The sequence below is a fragment of the Oncorhynchus clarkii genome, chromosome 1, assembly GCF_045791955.1.
Source record: "Oncorhynchus clarkii lewisi isolate Uvic-CL-2024 chromosome 1, UVic_Ocla_1.0, whole genome shotgun sequence".
Lineage (NCBI taxonomy): Eukaryota > Metazoa > Chordata > Actinopteri > Salmoniformes > Salmonidae > Oncorhynchus > Oncorhynchus clarkii.
The window spans coordinates 44127756-44147627 of record NC_092147.1 but is presented as its reverse complement, the minus strand read 5'-3'; the positions used below and the strand labels follow the sequence as shown (position 1 = coordinate 44147627).

The 19872-nt window shown below is 42.2% G+C and overlaps 1 protein-coding gene across 1 annotated transcript in view; it reads left to right on the top strand.

The window, feature by feature from the left end:
- The window catches only part of LOC139407772 (liprin-beta-2-like), a 91508-nt gene extending 75579 nt beyond the window's left edge, over window positions 1-15929 (top strand). The window contains exons 20-30 of the mRNA XM_071151635.1: window positions 87-215; window positions 381-531; window positions 1085-1196; window positions 1316-1404; window positions 2297-2419; window positions 2510-2635; window positions 5082-5270; window positions 5809-6006; window positions 10259-10324; window positions 14199-14258; window positions 14474-15929. Of these exons, the coding sequence (XP_071007736.1) occupies window positions 87-215; window positions 381-531; window positions 1085-1196; window positions 1316-1404; window positions 2297-2419; window positions 2510-2635; window positions 5082-5270; window positions 5809-6006; window positions 10259-10324; window positions 14199-14258; window positions 14474-14497 (1267 nt within the window). The 3' untranslated portion in view covers window positions 14498-15929. The remainder of the gene's footprint in view (window positions 1-86; window positions 216-380; window positions 532-1084; window positions 1197-1315; window positions 1405-2296; window positions 2420-2509; window positions 2636-5081; window positions 5271-5808; window positions 6007-10258; window positions 10325-14198; window positions 14259-14473) is intronic.
- The last annotated feature ends 3943 nt before the right edge of the window (window positions 15930-19872 follow it).

The window sequence follows — 19872 nt, the reverse complement described above, 5'->3', positions numbered from 1 at the left end:
AATGCAAAACGATCTGATATTTGTCATCCTGGGTAGAGGTGGTGGCCTAGCAAAGGTACTGATGTGTTCTATCTCCTCTACCCTAGGATAAGAAAGACACAGTCTGGCAGCCTGCAGGGAGAGGACCTTGAGCCTGGAGAGTTTAAGAGGGGGGGACTGAGAGCCACCGCCGGCCCTCGCCTGGCCCGGGCCGGAGAGACATTGACCTCTGTGCGGTATGGGATGGACACTATCATAAAATACATAAAATACAGTGTATTATCTTAAACGTGCATGTGACCAAGAATATACCAAAAAAGCCCATGTATTAATTAGATGAGCAGGAATTCCAAAATATTCCAGTCTTGATGATCCAATCAATTGTCTGTCCTCTCCTGCAGGGATCTGAAGACGCCCTTCTCCAAGTGGACTCCGGAGCAGGTGTGTTGCTGGCTGGAAGAGTATGGGCTGGGCCAGTATGTGATTCTGGCCCGACACTGGGCCGACAGCGGGCAAACTCTCCTCTCTGCCTCACCACAGGATTTAGAGAAGGTACACACTGTACAGTCACACAAATTACTCTGCTAACTTATTTTGGTTCCCAGAACGCTGTTGGAAAGTTATTTGTCAAATAAGGCAAGGACATCCTTCCGGGAACGTTCTGTGTTAGCTGGGTGTTCCTCTAACAACACACTGTATAATCTCCATCAGTATGGCTGTCAAAGCAATGTTTAGCTCGTCCCCTCCAATCATTCTACCTGTCTAGTCATTGCAACATTCTCATCACCATTTAGTTCTACCTGTCTAGTTCTCAAGACATCATTTCGTTCCGCCTTTCACATCATGCTGCTCAACCTTTGTTGTTGTTTGGAGCTGGTTTGGAGCTATGTTTCAGCTATGTTTTTTTGTTGTTGCATTTGACAGGTTCCTGTACCAAACGTCATATCAACTAGCAGGGCAAACTAATTTGTTTGAATCTTGATCACAATTGTGAAATAGCGTGCCAAGTGACTCCAAATCCAGTTACTAAAACTGTGATTTGCAGCACTCACTTTGGAGTAAATAGTGTGCTCATAACCTGGATTCGTTTGAATCTTGATATCAGGAGATGGGGATTAAGAATCCACTGCACAGAAAGAAGCTGCAGTTGGCCCTGAAGTCGTTCAGCACCAAACTGACAGAGAAATCCTCTGAACTGGACCACATCTGGGTCACACGTATGTAGGACACAGTAGAGGCCATCAACATATTCACTCAACATTCAGCAAACTTGGTGCTATATATTCTGTGTAATCGATCCAGTATAATTGGTTGTTGTGTGGTTTTATCCTCAAAGGTTGGCTTGATGACATTGGTTTACCTCAGTACAAGGATCAGTTTCACCAGGGAAGGGTAGACGGCAGAATGCTTCAGTACTTGACAGTGGTAAGTACATCCATCGGTTTTCATCGTAGTCTTAGTCGTTTTTGCCTCACTGTTGTGTCTCAGCCACTGTATGTAATTCATAAGGCTTTCAGATCTCCCTCGAAAAAGAGGGATCTCAAGGGACTTCCTACACTCAGAAAAAAAAGGGTTCCAGGCCTCCCGGGTGGCGCAGTGGTTAAGGGCGCTGTACTGCAGCGCCAGCTGTGCCATCAGAGTCCTGGGTTCGCGCCCAGGCTCTGTCGTAACCGGCCGCGACCGGGAGGTCCGTGGGGCGACGCACAATTGGCCTAGCGTCGCCCGGGTTAGGGAGGGCTTGGTCGGTAGGGGTGTCCTTGTCTCATCGCGCACCAGCGACTCCTGTGGCGGGCTGGGCGCAGTGTACGCTAGCCAAGGTGGCCAGGTGCACGGTGTTTCCTCCGGCGCATTGGTGCGGCTGGCTTCCGGGTTGGATGTGCGCTGTGTTAAAGAAGCAGCGGCTTGGTTGGTTGTGTATCGGAGGACGCATGACTTTCAACCTTCGTCTCTCCCGAGCCCGTACGGGAGTTGTAGCGATGAGACAAGATAGTAGCTACTACAACAATTGGATACTACGAAAATTGGGGAGAAAAAGGGGTAAAATTCAAAAAAAAAAAAAAGAAAAAAGGGTTCCAAAAGGGATCTTCAGCTGTCCCCATAAGTGAACCCTTTTTGGTTCCAGGTAGAACTCATTTTGGGTTCCATGTAGAACCCTCTGGAGAAAATGTTCAACATGGAACCCAATCGGGTTCTACCTGGAACCTTAAAGGGTTCTTCAAAGGGTTCTCCTATGGAGCACCTTTTTCCTAGGAGTGTAGTTAAATCCAGTACAAAAAAAGAAAAAACATGCACAACATATTTGATTCACTTCCTTCAGAACAACCTCTTGTTCCTGAAAGTGACCAGTCAGCTCCATCACCTCAGTGTGAAGTGTGCTATCCACGTCCTCCACGTCAACAAGTTCAACCCCAACTGCCTGAAGAGAAGGCCTGGAGATGAGGTGAGACACGTGCATGTGCACGTTTGTGGGAGTTTTTCCATTTACACACGTATGTAGTTGTGTTTGCTAAGACGTGTTATTACCTACTAGAACAAGACGTCTCCCTCGGAGGTGGTTCAGTGGTCTAACCACAGGGTGATGGAGTGGCTTCGCTCGGTGGACTTGGCGGAGTACGCTCCCAACCTGAGGGGCAGCGGGGTGCACGGGGGCCTAATCGTAAGTACAAGGGCCCAATGATTGAATCAGCCCCTTCTTATACCTTTCTACTGCATTTCAGCTCAGCTCAGGCCGTTATAGTGACAAATATGTCCATAATGGGAAGAGACTATCCCTAAAGAAACTTTTCTTTTTAACTGAATCATTTCCACTAATTGGTCTTTTGACCAATCACATCAGATATTTTCACATCAGCTCTTTTTAAGAGCTGATCTGATTGTTCAAAATAACAATTTGTGAAAATAAAATCAGGGTCTGCCTGTGTAGACGCTGCCTATTTTTCCAATTCATTCCATCCCAACTTTCTGTGTAATCACCTGTATGTAGGCAGGTTAGCATTTTTCCTCATAAATCTTGTTCTGGAGGCAGCACTGCAGTGGTCACTACCTGGCACAGCCATAAAGTCATAAAATCTGATTTTAAACCTAAACCTATCCATAACCCTAACCTTAACCTTAGCCACACTGCTAACCCTAATACCTAACCCTAACCTTATGGCTGCAATATGTAACATTTTGGGCAACCTGACCAAATTCAGATAGAAATGTGAGTTATAGAACTGTCATTCTCATCGATAGCAAGTCTAAGAAGCGGTAGATCCATTCTATATCCTCTATTTCTATGCTTCCTGTGCTTAAGCCATAATACAGGTGTCAAACTCATTCCACTGAGGGCCAAGTGTCTGCGGGTTTTCGCTCCTCCCTGGTTCTTGATTGATGAATTAAGGTCACTAATTAGTAAGGAACTCCACACACCTGGTTGTCTCTGACTTAATTGAAAGGAAAAACCAGGCCCTCCGTGGAATGAGTATGACACCCCTGCTCTACACTATACAGTGCATTCGGAAAGTATTCAGGCCCCTTTAATCCTTCTAAAATGTATTAAATAAATAAAAATCCTCATAAATCAACACACAATACCCCATAATGACAAAGTTGTTAGAAATATTTGCAAATGTATGAAAAATAAAAAACAGAAATGACTTAAGTATTCAGACCCTTTGCTATGAGACTCGAAATTGAGCTCAGGTGCATCCTGTTTCCATTGATCATCCTTGAGATGTATCTACATCTTGATTGGAGTCCACCTGTGGTCAATTTAAATGATTGGACATGATGTGGAAAGGCACACACCTGTGTCTATATAAGGTCCCACAGTGCATGTCCGAGCAAAAACCAAGCCATGAGGTCGAAGGAATTGCCCACGAGACAGGATTGTGTCGAGGCGCAATCTACAGCATTGAAGGTCCCCAAGAACACAGTGGCCTCTATCATTTTTAAATTGAAGAATTTTGGAACAACTAAGACTCTTACAAGAGCTGGCCGCCCGGCCAAACTGAGCAATCGGGGGAGAAGGACCTTGGTCAGGTAGGTGACCAAGAACCCGATGGTCACTCTGACAGAGCTCTGGAGTTCCTCTGTTGAGGTGGGAGAACCTTCCAGAAGGACAACCATCTCTGCAGCATTCCACCAATCGGGCCTTTATGGTAGAGTGGCCAGACGGAAACCTCTCATCAGTAAAAGCCACAGGACAGCCCACTTGAAGTTTGCCAAAAAGGCACCTAAAGACTCACAGACCATGAGAAACAAGATTCTCAGGTCTGAGGAAACCAAGATTGAACTCTTTGGCCTGAATGCCAAGCGTCACATCTGGAGGAAACCTGGCACCATCCCTACGGTAAAGCATGGTGGTGGCAGCATCATGCTGTGGGGATGTTTTTCAGCAGCAGGGACTTGTAGACTAGTCAAGATCAAGGGAAAGATGAATGGAGCAAAGTACAGAGAGATCCTTGATGAAAACCTGTTCCAGAGCGCTCAGGACCTCAGACTGGGGCGAAGGTTCACTTTCCAACAGGACAACGACCCTGAGCACACAGCCAAGACAATGCAGGAGTGGCTTCGGGACAAGTCTCTGAATGTCGTTGAGTGGCCCAGCCAGAGCCCAGACTTGAATCTGATCAAACATCTCTGGAGAGACCTGAAAATAGCTGTGCAGCAACACTCCGCATCCAATCTGACAGAGCTTGAGAGGATCTGCAGAGAAGAATTGGAGAAACTCTCCAAATACAGGTGTGCCAAGTTTGACCTTCTCCCCAAGAATACTCGAGGCTGTAATCGCTGCCAAAGGTGCTTCAACAAAGTACTGAGTAAAGGGTCTGAATACTTGTGTAAAAATAGGTCTTTGTCATTATGGGGTATCGTGTGTATATTGATAAGGAAAAAAAACGATTTAATCAATTTTAGAATAAGGCTGTAACCTAACAAAATGCGGAAAAAGTCAAGGTGTCTGAAAACTTTCCGAAGGCTCTGTACTTGCTTGTTTTGTCACATAAACTGACATTAGGCAAACTATTAACATCGCTCAGTTCTGCTTCCAGGGCATGATTCATGACAATAAATGTCAACCACCCTGTATCTCCTCTGAATCTTCTCTAATGACCCGCCAGATTCTGGAGCCTCGTTTTAACTCAGACACCCTGGCCATGCTGCTGAACATCCCCCCTCAGAAGACCCTGCTGCGACGCCACCTGGCCACCAACTTCAACATGCTGGTGGGCTCCCAGGCTCAGCAGGAGAAGAGGGAGTTCATGGAGTCGTCTGGCTACACTCCCCTCAGCACCACAGCCAAAGTCAGGGTAAGAGATGACAGTACTGTACTGTAGTAACGCCAAGGGCTGAACCACCACCCTGTTAGGAGCCCTCGTTTTTGTTGTTTCTCTCTCCCTCCCTCCTCTCTCAATCTCCTTTTCTTACTCTCTCATCCTCCTCTCTCACTGTCTCCTCTTTCTATCTTCCTCTCCCTATCCCCCTCCCTTTCCCCCATCTCTTTCAGGAGACAGGCACCTTAATCCTTAGTGTGACCCCTCAGACCTGGCTAAGCTCTAAGACCAGGGCTGCTCCAAGCAGCTTTTCGGGCAGCAAGCTTTTGTAGCGCCACGTATCTCTAACACCCACCATTTTTTTAAGGCTAGTAAAAAATGTGCAGAGGCAAAATGTAGCAATAGCATAATGTACTTAGTCAGCACAATTAGGCTTATAGGAACCATTTTTAAACAGCACTGTCCATTTGTACGCTGTTTAGAAATATTTTCACTGATTATGGTTAAAGGGACAGAATAGAAATGATACACAGCTTTCTCTCAGTCTGTTCATAAAGCATGTCCTCCCATTCAGCCAAAGAAGTTGGGCTTCTCAAACTTCGGCCACCTGAGGAAGAAGAGATGTGACGACTCGACTGACTACATCTGCCCCCTGGAGGCGGCCCAGGCCCAGGCTCAGCTCCAGGCGGTGGTGAACGGGGCCCACCGGCCCTACTCCGGCTTTAGGGGCCTCAGCCCAATCCTGGACAGAGACCCAGACAGACGAGAGCAGGTGGGGCTATACAGCTGATGATGTCACACTACTGTATCTACCTACCCATCACTACTCAGCTTGCAGCCAATAACCCCACCTCTTCCTGCCATGCCTATCCAACGCTACCCAAAACCCACTCCAGCACACCCACCTCCACACCCCTCACGTGCCATCATCTAACACCCAACAACCAAACCTAGCCTGGGGCATGAGCTGCTTCAGGATACTTAGGCTGTTTTTACACAGGAAGCCCAATTCTGATCTTTCTTCCACTAATTGGTCGTTTGACCAATCACAACAGATATTTTTCAGAGCTGGGTTTATTGGTCAAAATACCTGTTAGTGAAAAACCCTCCTATGTTCTCTGTGGATCTACAAGCCTAGTGTTCAGCTGTGATATATCAGCCAGAGGTGTCATGTACCATTATTTTAGAGGTGGCACGAAATATGTAAAGATGTACGGGTGGTGTCCCCCTGGAAGTTGAAGAATCTTGCAATTTTCAAACACCTGAAACAGCTTTTTTCCTGGCATCTAGAGCCATAATCATTATGCCTAATTCAATGTTAAAAGAAAAAGACTATTTCTCTGCATCGGTTATCTAAACATACCTATTTACAGTGCCTTGCGAAAGTATTCGGCCCCCTTGAACTTTGCGACCTTTTGCCACATTTCAGGCTTCAAACATAAAGATATAAAACTGTATTTTTTTGTGAAGAACCAACAACAAGTGGGACACAATCATGAAGTGGAACGACATTTATTGGATATTTCAAACTTTTTTAACAAATCAAAAACTGAAAAATTGGGCGTGCAAAATTATTCAGCCCCTTTACTTTCAGTGCAGCAAACTCTCTCCAGAAGTTCAGTGAGGATCTCTGCATGATCCAATTTTGACCTAAATGACTAATGATGATAAATACAATCCACCTGTGTGTAATCAAGTCTCCGTATAAATGCACCTGCACTGTGATAGTCTCAGAGGTCCGTCAAAAGCGCAGAGAGCATCATGAAGAACAAGGAACACACCAGGCAGGTCCGAGATACTGATGTGAAGAAGTTTAAAGCCGGATTTGGATACAAAAAGATTTCCCAAGCTTTAAACATCCCAAGGAGCACTGTGCAAGCGATAATATTGAAATGGAAGGAGTATCAGACCACTGCAAATCTACCAAGACCTGGCCGTCCCTCTAAACTTTCAGCTCATACAAGGAGAAGACTGATCAGAGATGCAGCCAAGAGGCCCATGATCACTCTGGATGAACTGCAGAGATCTACAGCTGAGGTGGGAGACTCTGTCCATAGGACAACAATCAGTCGTATATTGCACAAATCTGGCCTTTATGGAAGAGTGGCAAGAAGAAAGCCATTTCTTAAAGATATCCATAAAAAGTGTAGTTTAAAGTTTGCCACAAGCCACCTGGGAGACACACCAAACATGTGGAAGAAGGTGCTCTGGTCAGATGAAACCAAAATTGAACTTTTTGGCAACACTGCAAAACGTTATGTTTGGCGTAAAAGCAACACAGCTGAACACACCATCCCCACTGTCAAACATGGTGGTGGCAGCATCATGGTTTGGGCCTGCTTTTCTTCAGCAGGGACAGGGAAGATGGTTAAAATTTATGGGAAGATGGATGGAGCCAAATACAGGACCATTCTGGAAGAAAACCTGATGGAGTCTGCAAAAGACCTGAGACTGGGACGGAGATTTGTCTTCCAACAAGACAATGATCCAAAACATAAATCAAAATCTACAATGGAATGGTTCAAAAATAAACATATCCAGGTGTTAGAATGGCCAAGTCAAAGTCCAGACCTGAATCCAATCGAGAATCTGTGGAAAGAACTGAAAACTGCTGTTCACAAATGCTCTCCATCCAACCTCACTGAGCTCGAGCTGTTTTGCAAGGAGGAATGGGAAAAAATGTCAGTCTCTCGATGTGCAAAACTGATAGAGACATACCCCAAGCGACTTACAGCTGTAATCGCAGCAAAAGGTGGCGCCACAAAGTATTAACTTAAGGGGGCTGAATAATTTTGCACGCCCAATTTTTCAGTTTTTGATTTGTTAAAAAAGTTTGAAATATCCAATAAATGTCGTTCCACTTCATGATTGTGTCCCACTTGTTGTTGATTCTTCACAAAAAAATACAGTTTTATATATTTATGTTTGAAGCCTGAAATGTGGCAAAAGGTCGCAAAGTTCAAGGGGGCCGAATACTTTCGCAAGGCACTGTACCTGTTCAATTGTAATTTGAATGAGGGTGTCATTCTGACTGTTCCCACATCTCAATATATTGCACTAACATGCCTAGGATGTTATTTCCAAATTACAACACAGCACGTGGGATCATAACACACAACATCAATACAGGAACATATCATGGCATCCTAATTACAACACAAATATCATGATATTATCATAAGGTGCCAGATTACATTTAAACCAAGTATTTTTCTGCATATCTAAGCATACCTCATGAGATGTCAGTATCCTCCTGACTGGCGCTTCTTTTTTGTAAAGAAATTAAATGTGCTTCTGTGCATAAATCTGGGTAAAAGACTGAAGGAATTTGAGTCTTATTCAGTACATTTAGTAATTGCTAAATGGGGGGGGGGGGGGGGCTGGACCAGTCAGTGTGCCCCCTCTGCAAAATACTGCTTAGAGATATTTTTATAAATAATTACGATAAAATGTGTGCTTAAAATTGAAGTTTAGTAAATCATTTTACATGTGCCCTTGTGCCCCATATGAGCATGACGCTTCTGATATTATCACATCAGCCCTTTAATGCACTAAGATTATACCACTGACGTAAACAACATTGTGCATCATTTTATTGATCCTGTTAACACACATATTTGAGATTCACCTAATGGTATTGATCCATTGTTTAAAACGTGTTTTTCTAACCAGTAGAAAGCAATGTTGCTTGTTTGTCAGACAGCTGTGGAATGAACTTGTGCAATATTTGCATATGGAGGTATATATTTATGTTGGTAAATTGAAAGAAGTACAATGGAAAGTACAATGAGATTGTGCAGCTGTGTACATTTTGACGGAATCCAGATTGTGAGTATCATGCACTGTTCTTTACAAATGTGACTGTTATAATATTTTTATAGTTAAAGATTACGCTTCAATCAAGGAAGCCCTCTTGTTGTCATTAATTGTAAATAGTACTATCCAAATCCGTCAATAAAAATCATAAGTGTGATAAAGGAGTGGAATTCTTCCTGATAACCTATTTAATACATGCAATCTTTGTACAAAGCGTGCTTCTCGTATTAGAGGAGAAAGTTGTCTTGTCTCGGTTTTATGTTGAAATCATCTCTGCCCATGAACAATATTTACAGTTTTAAGAACTTGAATCAAAGATACACTGTAAGGAATTGCGTTGCACGGTACAGGGACATCAGAATGCATAATTCATTAACCAGTATCGTTCACTAACTAGCCCTCATCAATGCTTCTGATCATCATGATTGGCCCATTGTATGCAAGATGGAGGAGTGCATGTTGGAACAGGACTATCCCATCATGCACCTTGGGGGGAGGGGCTCAACCATCCGCAGGTACATCTTTATCATAAATCCATAATGACCATGTTCCAGGCTGACTTCACTGCAGACACCTGCCATAAATCATTGGTTTATGCAATGCAACGACTGCAATGTAGTCGGCCTGGAACGTGACCTATGACTTGAACAGTGGTGCTTGCTCAGCACCTACAGTAGATCCTTCTACCCTCCCATCCCATCATGCATGGAAGTAACATAGTGTAACTGCCAAAATAAAGGAAACACCAACATAAAGTGTCTTAATATGGCATCGGACCACCACGAGCCAGAACAGCACCTTGTCACCATAATTTGGTGTTTTGTTGATGGTGATGGAAAATGGGGTCTCAGGCGCCGCTCCAGAATCTCCCATAAGTGTTCAATTGGGTTGACTGAGACGGCCATGGCATATGGCTTACATTGTTTTCATGCTCATCAAACCATTTAGTGACCACTCGTGCCCTATGGATTGGGGCATTGTCATCCTATGGGGGCATAGCTATGGTAGACACAATACTTTTAATACATTATCCTAAGCATGATGGATTGTTAATTGCTTAATAAACTCAGGAACCACAGCTGTGTGGAAGCACCTGCTTTCAATTTACTTTGTATCCATTATTTTGGCAGTTACCTGTATGTCATTGATGTCCTAGCCTGTCAGTAGTACAGTAGCCCCAGAACTAGGTGTTGTGTTTGACTTTGCAGATGGCGGTGACAGAGGGGACCGTACTGCAGATAGAAGCTCTTTCTGAGGGAATAAACCAACTCACAGTAAGTATTTCCTCAATCCGTCTCATTCAACAAGCTTTTTGACAGTACTGTAAATAATTAATAAACTAACCAGTTAACAAAGTATTTTCTGTTACGCTGTTAACACTGGTGTAGGATGCACCCCCGCAGCGCCCACAAGCTCTGGGATCCTTCTGGAGGTATTGCAAATACTTCTCCCTGCCCCGTGGTAGAATTTCAGGAAGTTAGCTGCCCCTCCCCCCCAAGGGGTACCTTGCTCAGACTTTGCAGGTGGGGCCTCGCAAAACTGCGCTACGCCACTGGCTGTTATGTTTTGTATTTCTCCTCAATGCTACAGTGCTATGTTGTTCTTGTATTTCCTGACAGTGGAGGTTTCAACTGAATAAACCGGTTTCGACAAGTAGATTTTAAAGTTAGGGACATTACTCTAAAGCCTTTAACTGACAAACATTGCAGAATAATGCTTCCTGCTAACCCCAACCCCTGGCCCTTCTTGCTTTCAGTATTTGCTAAGCCGAGACGAAGTTCTGAAGGAGATGAGACGGGCTCAAACAGCACTAGTCTGAGAGGACGCTACGCTGGCCACACTAATTAACGCAGCCAATCAACCAAGGGAAACCTCTATCTGCCTCATACCTCAACCTAACCTCAATGCAGGAGGCTTTACCAGCAATCTCAACTGGCCATACCCCTTACCTCATCATAATACAGGACTATAATGAATACTACTTCTGTATTAGTGGCACGAACACAATGACCGGTGAAGGAATTCTGTTTTACATGCGTCATTGGTGTGTAGCGCTTCCCCAAACTAGAGTAAATAGCATGTGTTTTATATTTTTGGTGAAAGGTATAGGCCTACAACATGCCACTTGAGCTTTTAGGACATGCTTTTTCCCCTATGCAAATTAGCCTGTAAGATTGCACACACTATTATTTTGTACTATTTGACAACTTTTTTGTATGTTTTTTTAGATTAGGGTCGTTCCACTAAATTAGTCCCTTTTGGGTAGTTTAATTTGTTTTAAAAAAAATATATATATATATATATATATATATACAGTGCCTTGCGAAAGTATTCGGCCCCCTTGAACTTTGCGACCTTTTGCCACATTTCAGGCTTCAAACATAAAGATATAAAACTGTATTTTTTTGTGAAGAATCAACAACAAGTGGGACACAATCATGAAGTGGAACAACATTTATTGGATATTTCAAACTTTTTTAACAAATCAAAAACTGAAAAATTGGGCGTGCAAAATTATTCAGCCCCCTTAAGTTAATACTTTGTAGCGCCACCTTTTGCTGCGATTACAGCTGTAAGTCGCTTGGGGTATGTCTCTATCAGTTTTGCACATCGAGAGACTGACATTTTTTTCCCATTCCTCCTTGCAAAACAGCTCGAGCTCAGTGAGGTTGGATGGAGAGCATTTGTGAACAGCAGTTTTCAGTTCTTTCCACAGATTCTCGATTGGATTCAGGTCTGGACTTTGACTTGGCCATTCTAACACCTGGATATGTTTATTTTTGAATAATTCCATTGTAGATTTTGCTTTATGTTTTGGATCATTGTCTTGTTGGAAGACAAATCTCCGTCCCAGTCTCAGGTCTTTTGCAGACTCCATCAGGTTTTCTTCCAGAATAGTCCTTTATTTGGCTCCATCCATCTTCCCATCAATTGTATCCATCTTCCCTGTCCCTGCTGAAGAAAAGCAGGCCCAAACCATGATGCTGCCACCACCATGTTTGACAGTGGGGATGGTGTGTTCAGCTGTGTTGCTTTTACGCCAAACATAACGTTTTGCAATGTTGCCAAAAAGTTCAATTTTGGTTTCATCTGACCAGAGCACCTTCTTCCACATGTTTGGTGTGTCTCCCAGGTGGCTTGTGGCAAACTTTAAACGACACTTTTTATGGATATCTTTAAGAAATTGCTTTCTTTTTGCCACTCTTCCATAAAGGCCAGATTTGTGCAATATACTACTGATTGTTGTCCTATGGACAGAGTCTCCCACCTCAGCTGTAGATCTCTGCAGTTCATCCAGAGTGATCATGGGCCTCTTGGCTGCATCTCTGATCAGTCTTCTCCTTGTATGAGCTGAAAGTTTAGAGGGACGGCCAGGTCTTGGTAGATTTGCAGTGGTCTGATACTCCTTCCATTTCAATATTATCGCTTGCACAGTGCTCCTTGGGATGTTTAAAGCTTGGGAAATCTTTTTGCATCCAAATCCGGCTTTAAACTTCTTCACAACAGTATCTCGGACCTGCCTGGTGTGTTCCTTGTTCTTCATGATGCTCTCTGCGCTTTTAACGGACCTCTGAGACTATCACAGTGCAGGTGCATTTATACGGAGACTTGATTGCACACAGGTGGATTGTATTTATCATCATTAGTCATTTAGGTCAACATTGGATCATTCAGAGATCCTCACTGAACTTCTGGAGAGAGTTTGCTGCACTGAAAGTAAAGGGGCTGAATAATTTTGCACGCCCAATTTTTCAGTTTTTGATTTGTTAAAAAAGTTTGAAATATCCAATAAATGTCGTTCCACTTCATGATTGTGTCCCACTTGTTGTTGATTCTTCACAAAAAAATACAGTTTTATATCTTTATGTTTGAAGCCTGAAATGTGGCAAAAGGTCGCAAAGTTCAAGGGGGCCGAATACTTTCGCAAGGCACTGTATATATATATATATATATATATTTAACCTAATTTTAACTTTCTGTCATGAAGAGCACATGTTCAACTTAATAAAAAAACATGTTTCCCCATCTCAAGAGGTTAAATGAAAAACAAAAGATAATAGCAAGTGCCTATTGAGTGGCAAGTAAAGTAACCAGGTTTATTGTAACAGGGTTGACAATTTCATCTTAAGTCAGCCAGAAATCCTCTTGTGAGAGGGGGAATGGAGGCTTGTTTTGTGCAACAGGGAGGGTCAAATGAATGCAAGCTTAAAAAAAAAGGAAATTGTTAAAAAAAATTCTAGCCTGTCTATCAGTGGGTGACAGGGTTGACGTGTCATGCTCGACCTACAAGAGTAGAATCAGCTCGCCTGCTTTTACACTATGATTTGACTAGAAGATGTTCAATGTTTCTCCTTTTTATGTTCCTAAAGGAATAGTTTCACCATATTACAACGAGAGTTCAGTTCATGTAACAGGGTTGACCTTAAAATGAGGGACATTTCTTTCTCTTTTTTTTACCTTAAAATAAAACACAAATCTCATGAATTTAAATAATAATATTCAGAAATGACTGACAAAGCAACAAAATAACTAGGGCTTTCAATGAAGGTGAAAACTTGGAGAAATGTTGGGGTTAAGTGGGTTAAAATCACAGAGGTACATGTCAAAATGCAGAATTTGGGCACTTTAGCAAGTCTTTAGGCATATTTAAAACCAGATGCATTGAATTATCAATGTGGTCTATATTAAAGGGCACTTCATTTAATTTAAGAGTCTTTTAAAATTCCATATTTATGCACAATTTCTTCTTCAAATATCAAAAGGATGCAAAGGGGACTCATTTCGTGGAACAACCCATTACCTGGACACATCCATGATGCAAACAAGGCACTAAGACATACTGCAAACAAACACACCAACACTTAATACAGCTAATTTGTATATGACCAATAAGAAACAGTTTTTTCTATGTTTCAACACATAATTTGCATATAATTGAATAGGCAGATGTAGTCCTTTAAGTAAGTCCCTTTAAAAGTCACCAGAATGGAGGATCGCTTCTGTAACAGAAGAAATACTAAGGGAAGCCTGCTCCCTGGGAGTTAGGTAGCCCAGTGAAGTGTCCATGCCCAGGTATAACCTGTACAGTGTGAGGATCCTATTGCAGGTTAATCTGCATCAACCCAGCACATCACAATATCTCACTAGGGTTTCAGAGAGGAGAGAGGGGCTGGAGCTGTTCCAAACATCAAAGGCAGACCCATACTGGTGAGTTTTAATTGACTTATTTGTATAATTTTTTTCACCATTCTAGAGCAAACATAGTATAACTAAAGTATTTTTAGGGTTGAGGGTTCCATTAGGGTTGAGTACCATTATGTACCTTCAATCCAAGTTATTACAGAAGTATAACCTGTCACTTTTTTTCATCTAAGTTATAATTTCTACAACAATAAACTATACTGTTGTTATCATATGTTCAGGTCATAAGGGAAACCACCCTCTGACCTAATCCTGTAGACATGGGGAAGATAGAGAGCAAACAACCAGCCCAAGGTAATCTCAACCTGGTGGGAGAAACCACCAGCCTCGACCATGACCATTCCCAACACTTCAATGTCTCAACCCTGTGGGGGAGGAGAGAGAGCAAGCCACTAGCCCCAGACATACCCAGTGAATCCTTAACAAGCCCAACAATTTTGTCTCTCTATCCAAATACTGTGTGGGGATAGCTGCCGCCAGGACCCAGGAGTACCTCCTGTTTCCCTCGACCCAGAGGACATGTTCCAGCCCCACAGCCCTCAACGAGATCTTCCTAATAACCTATATTACCCAGAGCAGCCACCTCCACATGACCGACTCCTCCAACTGCAGCACAATGACAAAGCAGCAGCGCATCTTTCTGGGTGCTGACTGGGCGTGGGCTGTGCTGGAGAGGCCCCCCAAGAACCCCTGCATCTAGATTGCCGTGCGGATCCTGCACCTGACTGAGAGGGGGAGGGACGGCAGAGGACTTCCCCCCCGGAGGTATATACTGAATCCATGCAAGATGGCCAAGACGGAGTCTGCTAATAGGAACAGGGCAGAGAGGATGGTGTATTTTTGCACCTCCATCGGTAATGACTGCTACTCCCTCTTTCTCCTATTTGGCCGCAAGGGCGACTCTGGCAACATCTATGGGGTGCTGAGCAACAAATGTCACAATGCTATAGGAAGAATAAGAACAACCGGGCACTCATTGAGAATTTCTTTAAAAGGGTCCAGGTTCTTACGCCCACAGGAACGCTTACAGGCTTTCGTCACCAAGAGAGACGGTGACCCTTTAACTCTGCTCATCAAGTTTACCTGACCAGTATGATCGATGACCGTGCAACCATTTGTTACATTTCTCTGTGTCTTTTGTAGTGTTTCAAATGGGGGGGAAGGACTGTTGTGCTTGGTGGGTTTATGCTTGCCTGGGACTCGGGGACCCAGTGTGCTGAAATTGGCCTGTGTCCATGTCTCGTGTAAACTACTGACCCATGCCTGCTGACAGCTGCTCACACCCTTGTGTATAGTATTTATTTTAATGGGCTTAACACTTCACTGGCATCGCGCCAGTGTGGAAATTCGCTTACCAAATGACATTAAAACCTTTCTACAGCATACAATACAGAAAATATGATTGGCCATAAAATATTTTTGTATTTTCTATGATGGATTTAATGACTGATCACATTGCGGTATCTTCGCCCATAACATGGTTCTAAGTCAATGACTGTTCATTTGATTAAGGTGGATTCTTTTTTTGTTAAAACTAGTGAAACAAAAATGGAGGAGAGAAAAAAAGAGGATGGAGTTGGAAATAAAATGAAATGTGTATTTCTGGATGTCTTGAGTTATCTTGTCTAGAAAAGGAATATGTATGTTGAGTAGAGGTCGACCGATTATGATTTTTCAATGCCGATACCGATTATTGAATGACCAAAAAAAACTGGTGCCGATTAATCGGCCAATGTTTATATATATATATTTGTAATAAATGATAATTACAACAATACTGAATGAACAATGAAAACTTTTATTTTAACTTAAAATAATACTAATAATAAAATCCATTTAGTCTCAAATAAATAATGAAACATGTTCAATTTGGTTTAAATAATGCAAAAACATTGTGTTGGATAAGAAAGTAAAAGTGCAATATGTGCCATGTAAAAAAGCTAATGTTTAGGTTCCTTGCTCAGAACATGAGAACATATGAAAGCTGTTGGTTCCTTTTAAAATGAGTTAAAATGAATATTCCCAGTTAAGAAGTTTTAGGTTGTAGTTATTATAGGAATTATAGGACTATTTCTCTCTATACCATTTGTATTTCATATACCTTTGACTATTGGATGTTCTTATAGGCACTTTCGTATTGCCAGCCTAATCTCGGGAGTTGATAGCCTTGAAGTCATAAACAGAGCTGTGCATCCCAGCATTGCTAAGAGCTGCTGTTTGAATGAATGCTTACGAGCCTGCTGCTGCCTACCACCGCTCAGTCAGACTACTCTATCAAATATCAAATCATATACTTAATTATAATATTATAATAAACATGCAGAAATACGAGCCTTTGGTCATTAATATGGTAAAATCCGGAAACTATAATTTCGAAAACAAAACATTTATTCTGTCAGTGAAATACAGAACCGTTCCGTATTTTATCGAACGGGTGGCAACCCTAAGTCTAAATATTGCTGTTACATTGCACAACCTTCAATGTTATGTCATAATTATGTAAAATTCTGGCAAATTAATTACGGTCCTTGTTAGGAATAAATGGCCTTTCAACAGTTCGCAACGAGCCAGGCGGCCCAAACTGCTGCATATACCCTGACTCTGCTTGCACTGAACGCAAGAGAAGTGACACAATTTCCCTAGTTAATATTGCCTGCTAACATTAATTTCTTTGAACTACATATGCAGGTTTAAAAAAATATACTTGTATATTGATTTTAAGAAAGGCATTGATGTTTATGGTTAGGCACAATTTTTTTCACGAATGCACTTTTGTTAAATCATCAAGTTGAAGTAGGCTGTGATTCAATGATAAAATAATAGGCACCGCATTGATGATATGCAACGCAGAACAAGCTATTTAACCTAGTAATATCATCAAACATGTGTAGTTAACTAGTGATGTGAAGATTGATAGTTTTTTATAAGATAAGTTTAATGCTATCTAGCAACTTACATTGGCTCCTTCTGATGCTGCAGTCAAGTAACAGGTGGTCAGCCTGCCACTCAGTCTCCTCATCGATTGCAATGTAATCGGCCATAATTGGCGTCCAAAAAGGCCGATTACCGATTGTTATGAAAACTTGAAATCGGCCCGAATTAGTCGGCCAAGCCGATTAATCGGTTGTCCTCTAATGTTGAGAATTATGCTCAAATGATTTGTGTTTCAATATACAGTCATCTCCCAATTAAATATATTATTTTATACTAATACAAATGCTCAGAGAAAGGGATTTGGTTTAACAACCCACCAAAAGTGTCTTGCTGACATCAAATGTTGGGTGTCTGAATTGTTATTCCAACTCAATGATAAGAAATCCAAGGTTGTTTTATTTGGCCCTAACCTTGCTAGAACCCAGATTTGTCCATCAATGTAAAACCTACGGACAGAAACCATTGTGTCTTCTTTGACTTTGACCCATTACAGAACTTTTTGTACATAGTCCCCACATTTTAGGGGACCAAAATTATCGGGACAAATTCTCTTATGTGTAATAAAGTAGGCATTATTTTGTATTTGGTCCCCTATTCCTAGCACACAATGACTACGTCAAGCTTGTGACTACAAAGTTGTTGGATGCATTTGCAGTTTATTTTGGTTGTGTTTCAGATTGTTTTGTGCCCAATAGAAGTTAATGGTAAATAATGTATTGTCATTTTGAAGAACATGTTTCTAAACCCTTCTACATTAATGTGGATGCTACTGTACCATGATTACAGATAATCCTGAATGAATCTTGAATAATGATGAGTGAAAAAGTTAGAGGCACAAATATTATACCCCACAAAATGCTAACCTCCCCTGTTATTGTAATAGGGAGAGATTAGCATGTCTTGGGGGGTATGATATTTGTGCGTCTGTAACTTTCGCACTCATGGTAGCATCCACATTAATCTAGACGTGTTCAGAAGCAATAGAGGACCAAATACTTTTTACTACTTTAATACACATATACTGTAAGTGAATTTGTCCCAATATGTTTGTCCCCTAAAATGGGTGGACTATGTGCAAAAAGTGCTGTAATTTCTAAACGGTTAACCCGATATGGATGAAAATACCCTCAAATTAAAGCTAATATTCAGTACTTTTATTTAATTGTATTATTTTACGATGTGAAGCGCTGCGTTACTTGTATTGAAAAGTGCTACACAAATAAAGTTATTAATGTGGCTTACATAATTATAAATTAAGAGATTTGTGTTTAAAAATGCAAATTTCCTACAGTCTCAAGTTAGTCATCTCCAAAATGATAGTGCCCTCAATCAATAAGCTAAGGACCCTGGGACTAAACACCTCCCTCTATAACTGGATCCTGGACTTCCTGACAGGCTGTCCCCAGGTGGTAAGGGTAGGTAACAACACATCCGCCCTCAGGGATGCGTGCTCAGTCCCCTTATGTACTCCCTGTTCACTCATTACTGCACGGTCAAGCACGACTCCAACCCCATCAATAAGTTTGCCAATGACACAACAGTGGTAGGCCTGATCATCGACAACGACGACACAGCCTGTAGGGAGGAGGTCAGAGACCTGGCCGTGTGAAGCCAGGACAAAAACCTCTCCCTCAACGTGATCAAGACAAAGGAGATGATTGTGGACTACAGGAAACAGAGGACCCGAGCACACCCCCATTCTCATCAACGGGGCTGTATCGGAGCAGGTTGAGAGCTTCAAGTTCCTTGGTGTCCTGGCACCAACAAACGAACCAACAAACAAACAGGGTCCAAGCACACCACGACAGTCGTGAAGAAAGTACAACAAAGCCTATTCCCCCTCAGGAGACAAAAGATTTGTCATGGGTCCTCAGATCCTCAAAAGGTTCTACAGCTGCACCATCGAGAGCCTCCTGATTGGTTGCATTACTGCCTGGTTTGGCAACTGCTCGGCCTACGACCACAAGGCACTACAGAGGGTAGTGCGTACGGCCCAGTACATCACTAGAGCAAAGCTTCCTGCCATCCAGGACCTCTATACCAGGCGGTGTCAGAGGAAGGCCCTAAAAATGGTCAAAGACTCCAGCCACCCTAGTCATAGACTGTTCTCTCTGTTACCGCAAGGCAATCAAGACCAGAGCACCAAGTAAGCATTTCACTGTAATGTCTACACATGTTGTATTCAGTGCATGTGACGAATACAATTTGATTTGATTTGCCACCCTTGATAAAAATGACCCACTTTAAATATTGTACTACTTATTCTGACTTAGTTATTATTATTCTTTACAGCGCCACTACTCTTACACCGCTTAAGCTAGAAACACCATTCAAACTTTAAAACGTGCAGGCTGGTCTGGAATATTGTGTTTGTATACAACTTTTTGTAACTATTTATACTTTTAAAACTTCATCCACTTTCATGGGATTTCTTCAACATTCTAAAGCTTCTATTGTGACATCATGACTTCCAACATTCCATTCACTGTGAATATAACAACTTTTGACAGAAACAAGCTACTTTGACTACTTTCCCAACTACTTAGACTAAAAGTTAGACAGTATGACATCTTGGCCTACTGCCCTGCTATTCAAGTCTGAAAGCCGAACAAAATGATCTGGTACTGATAAAACTTTACAACTGTTTAAGTAACCGCATCAACACCATTTTATGTAACTTTTTATA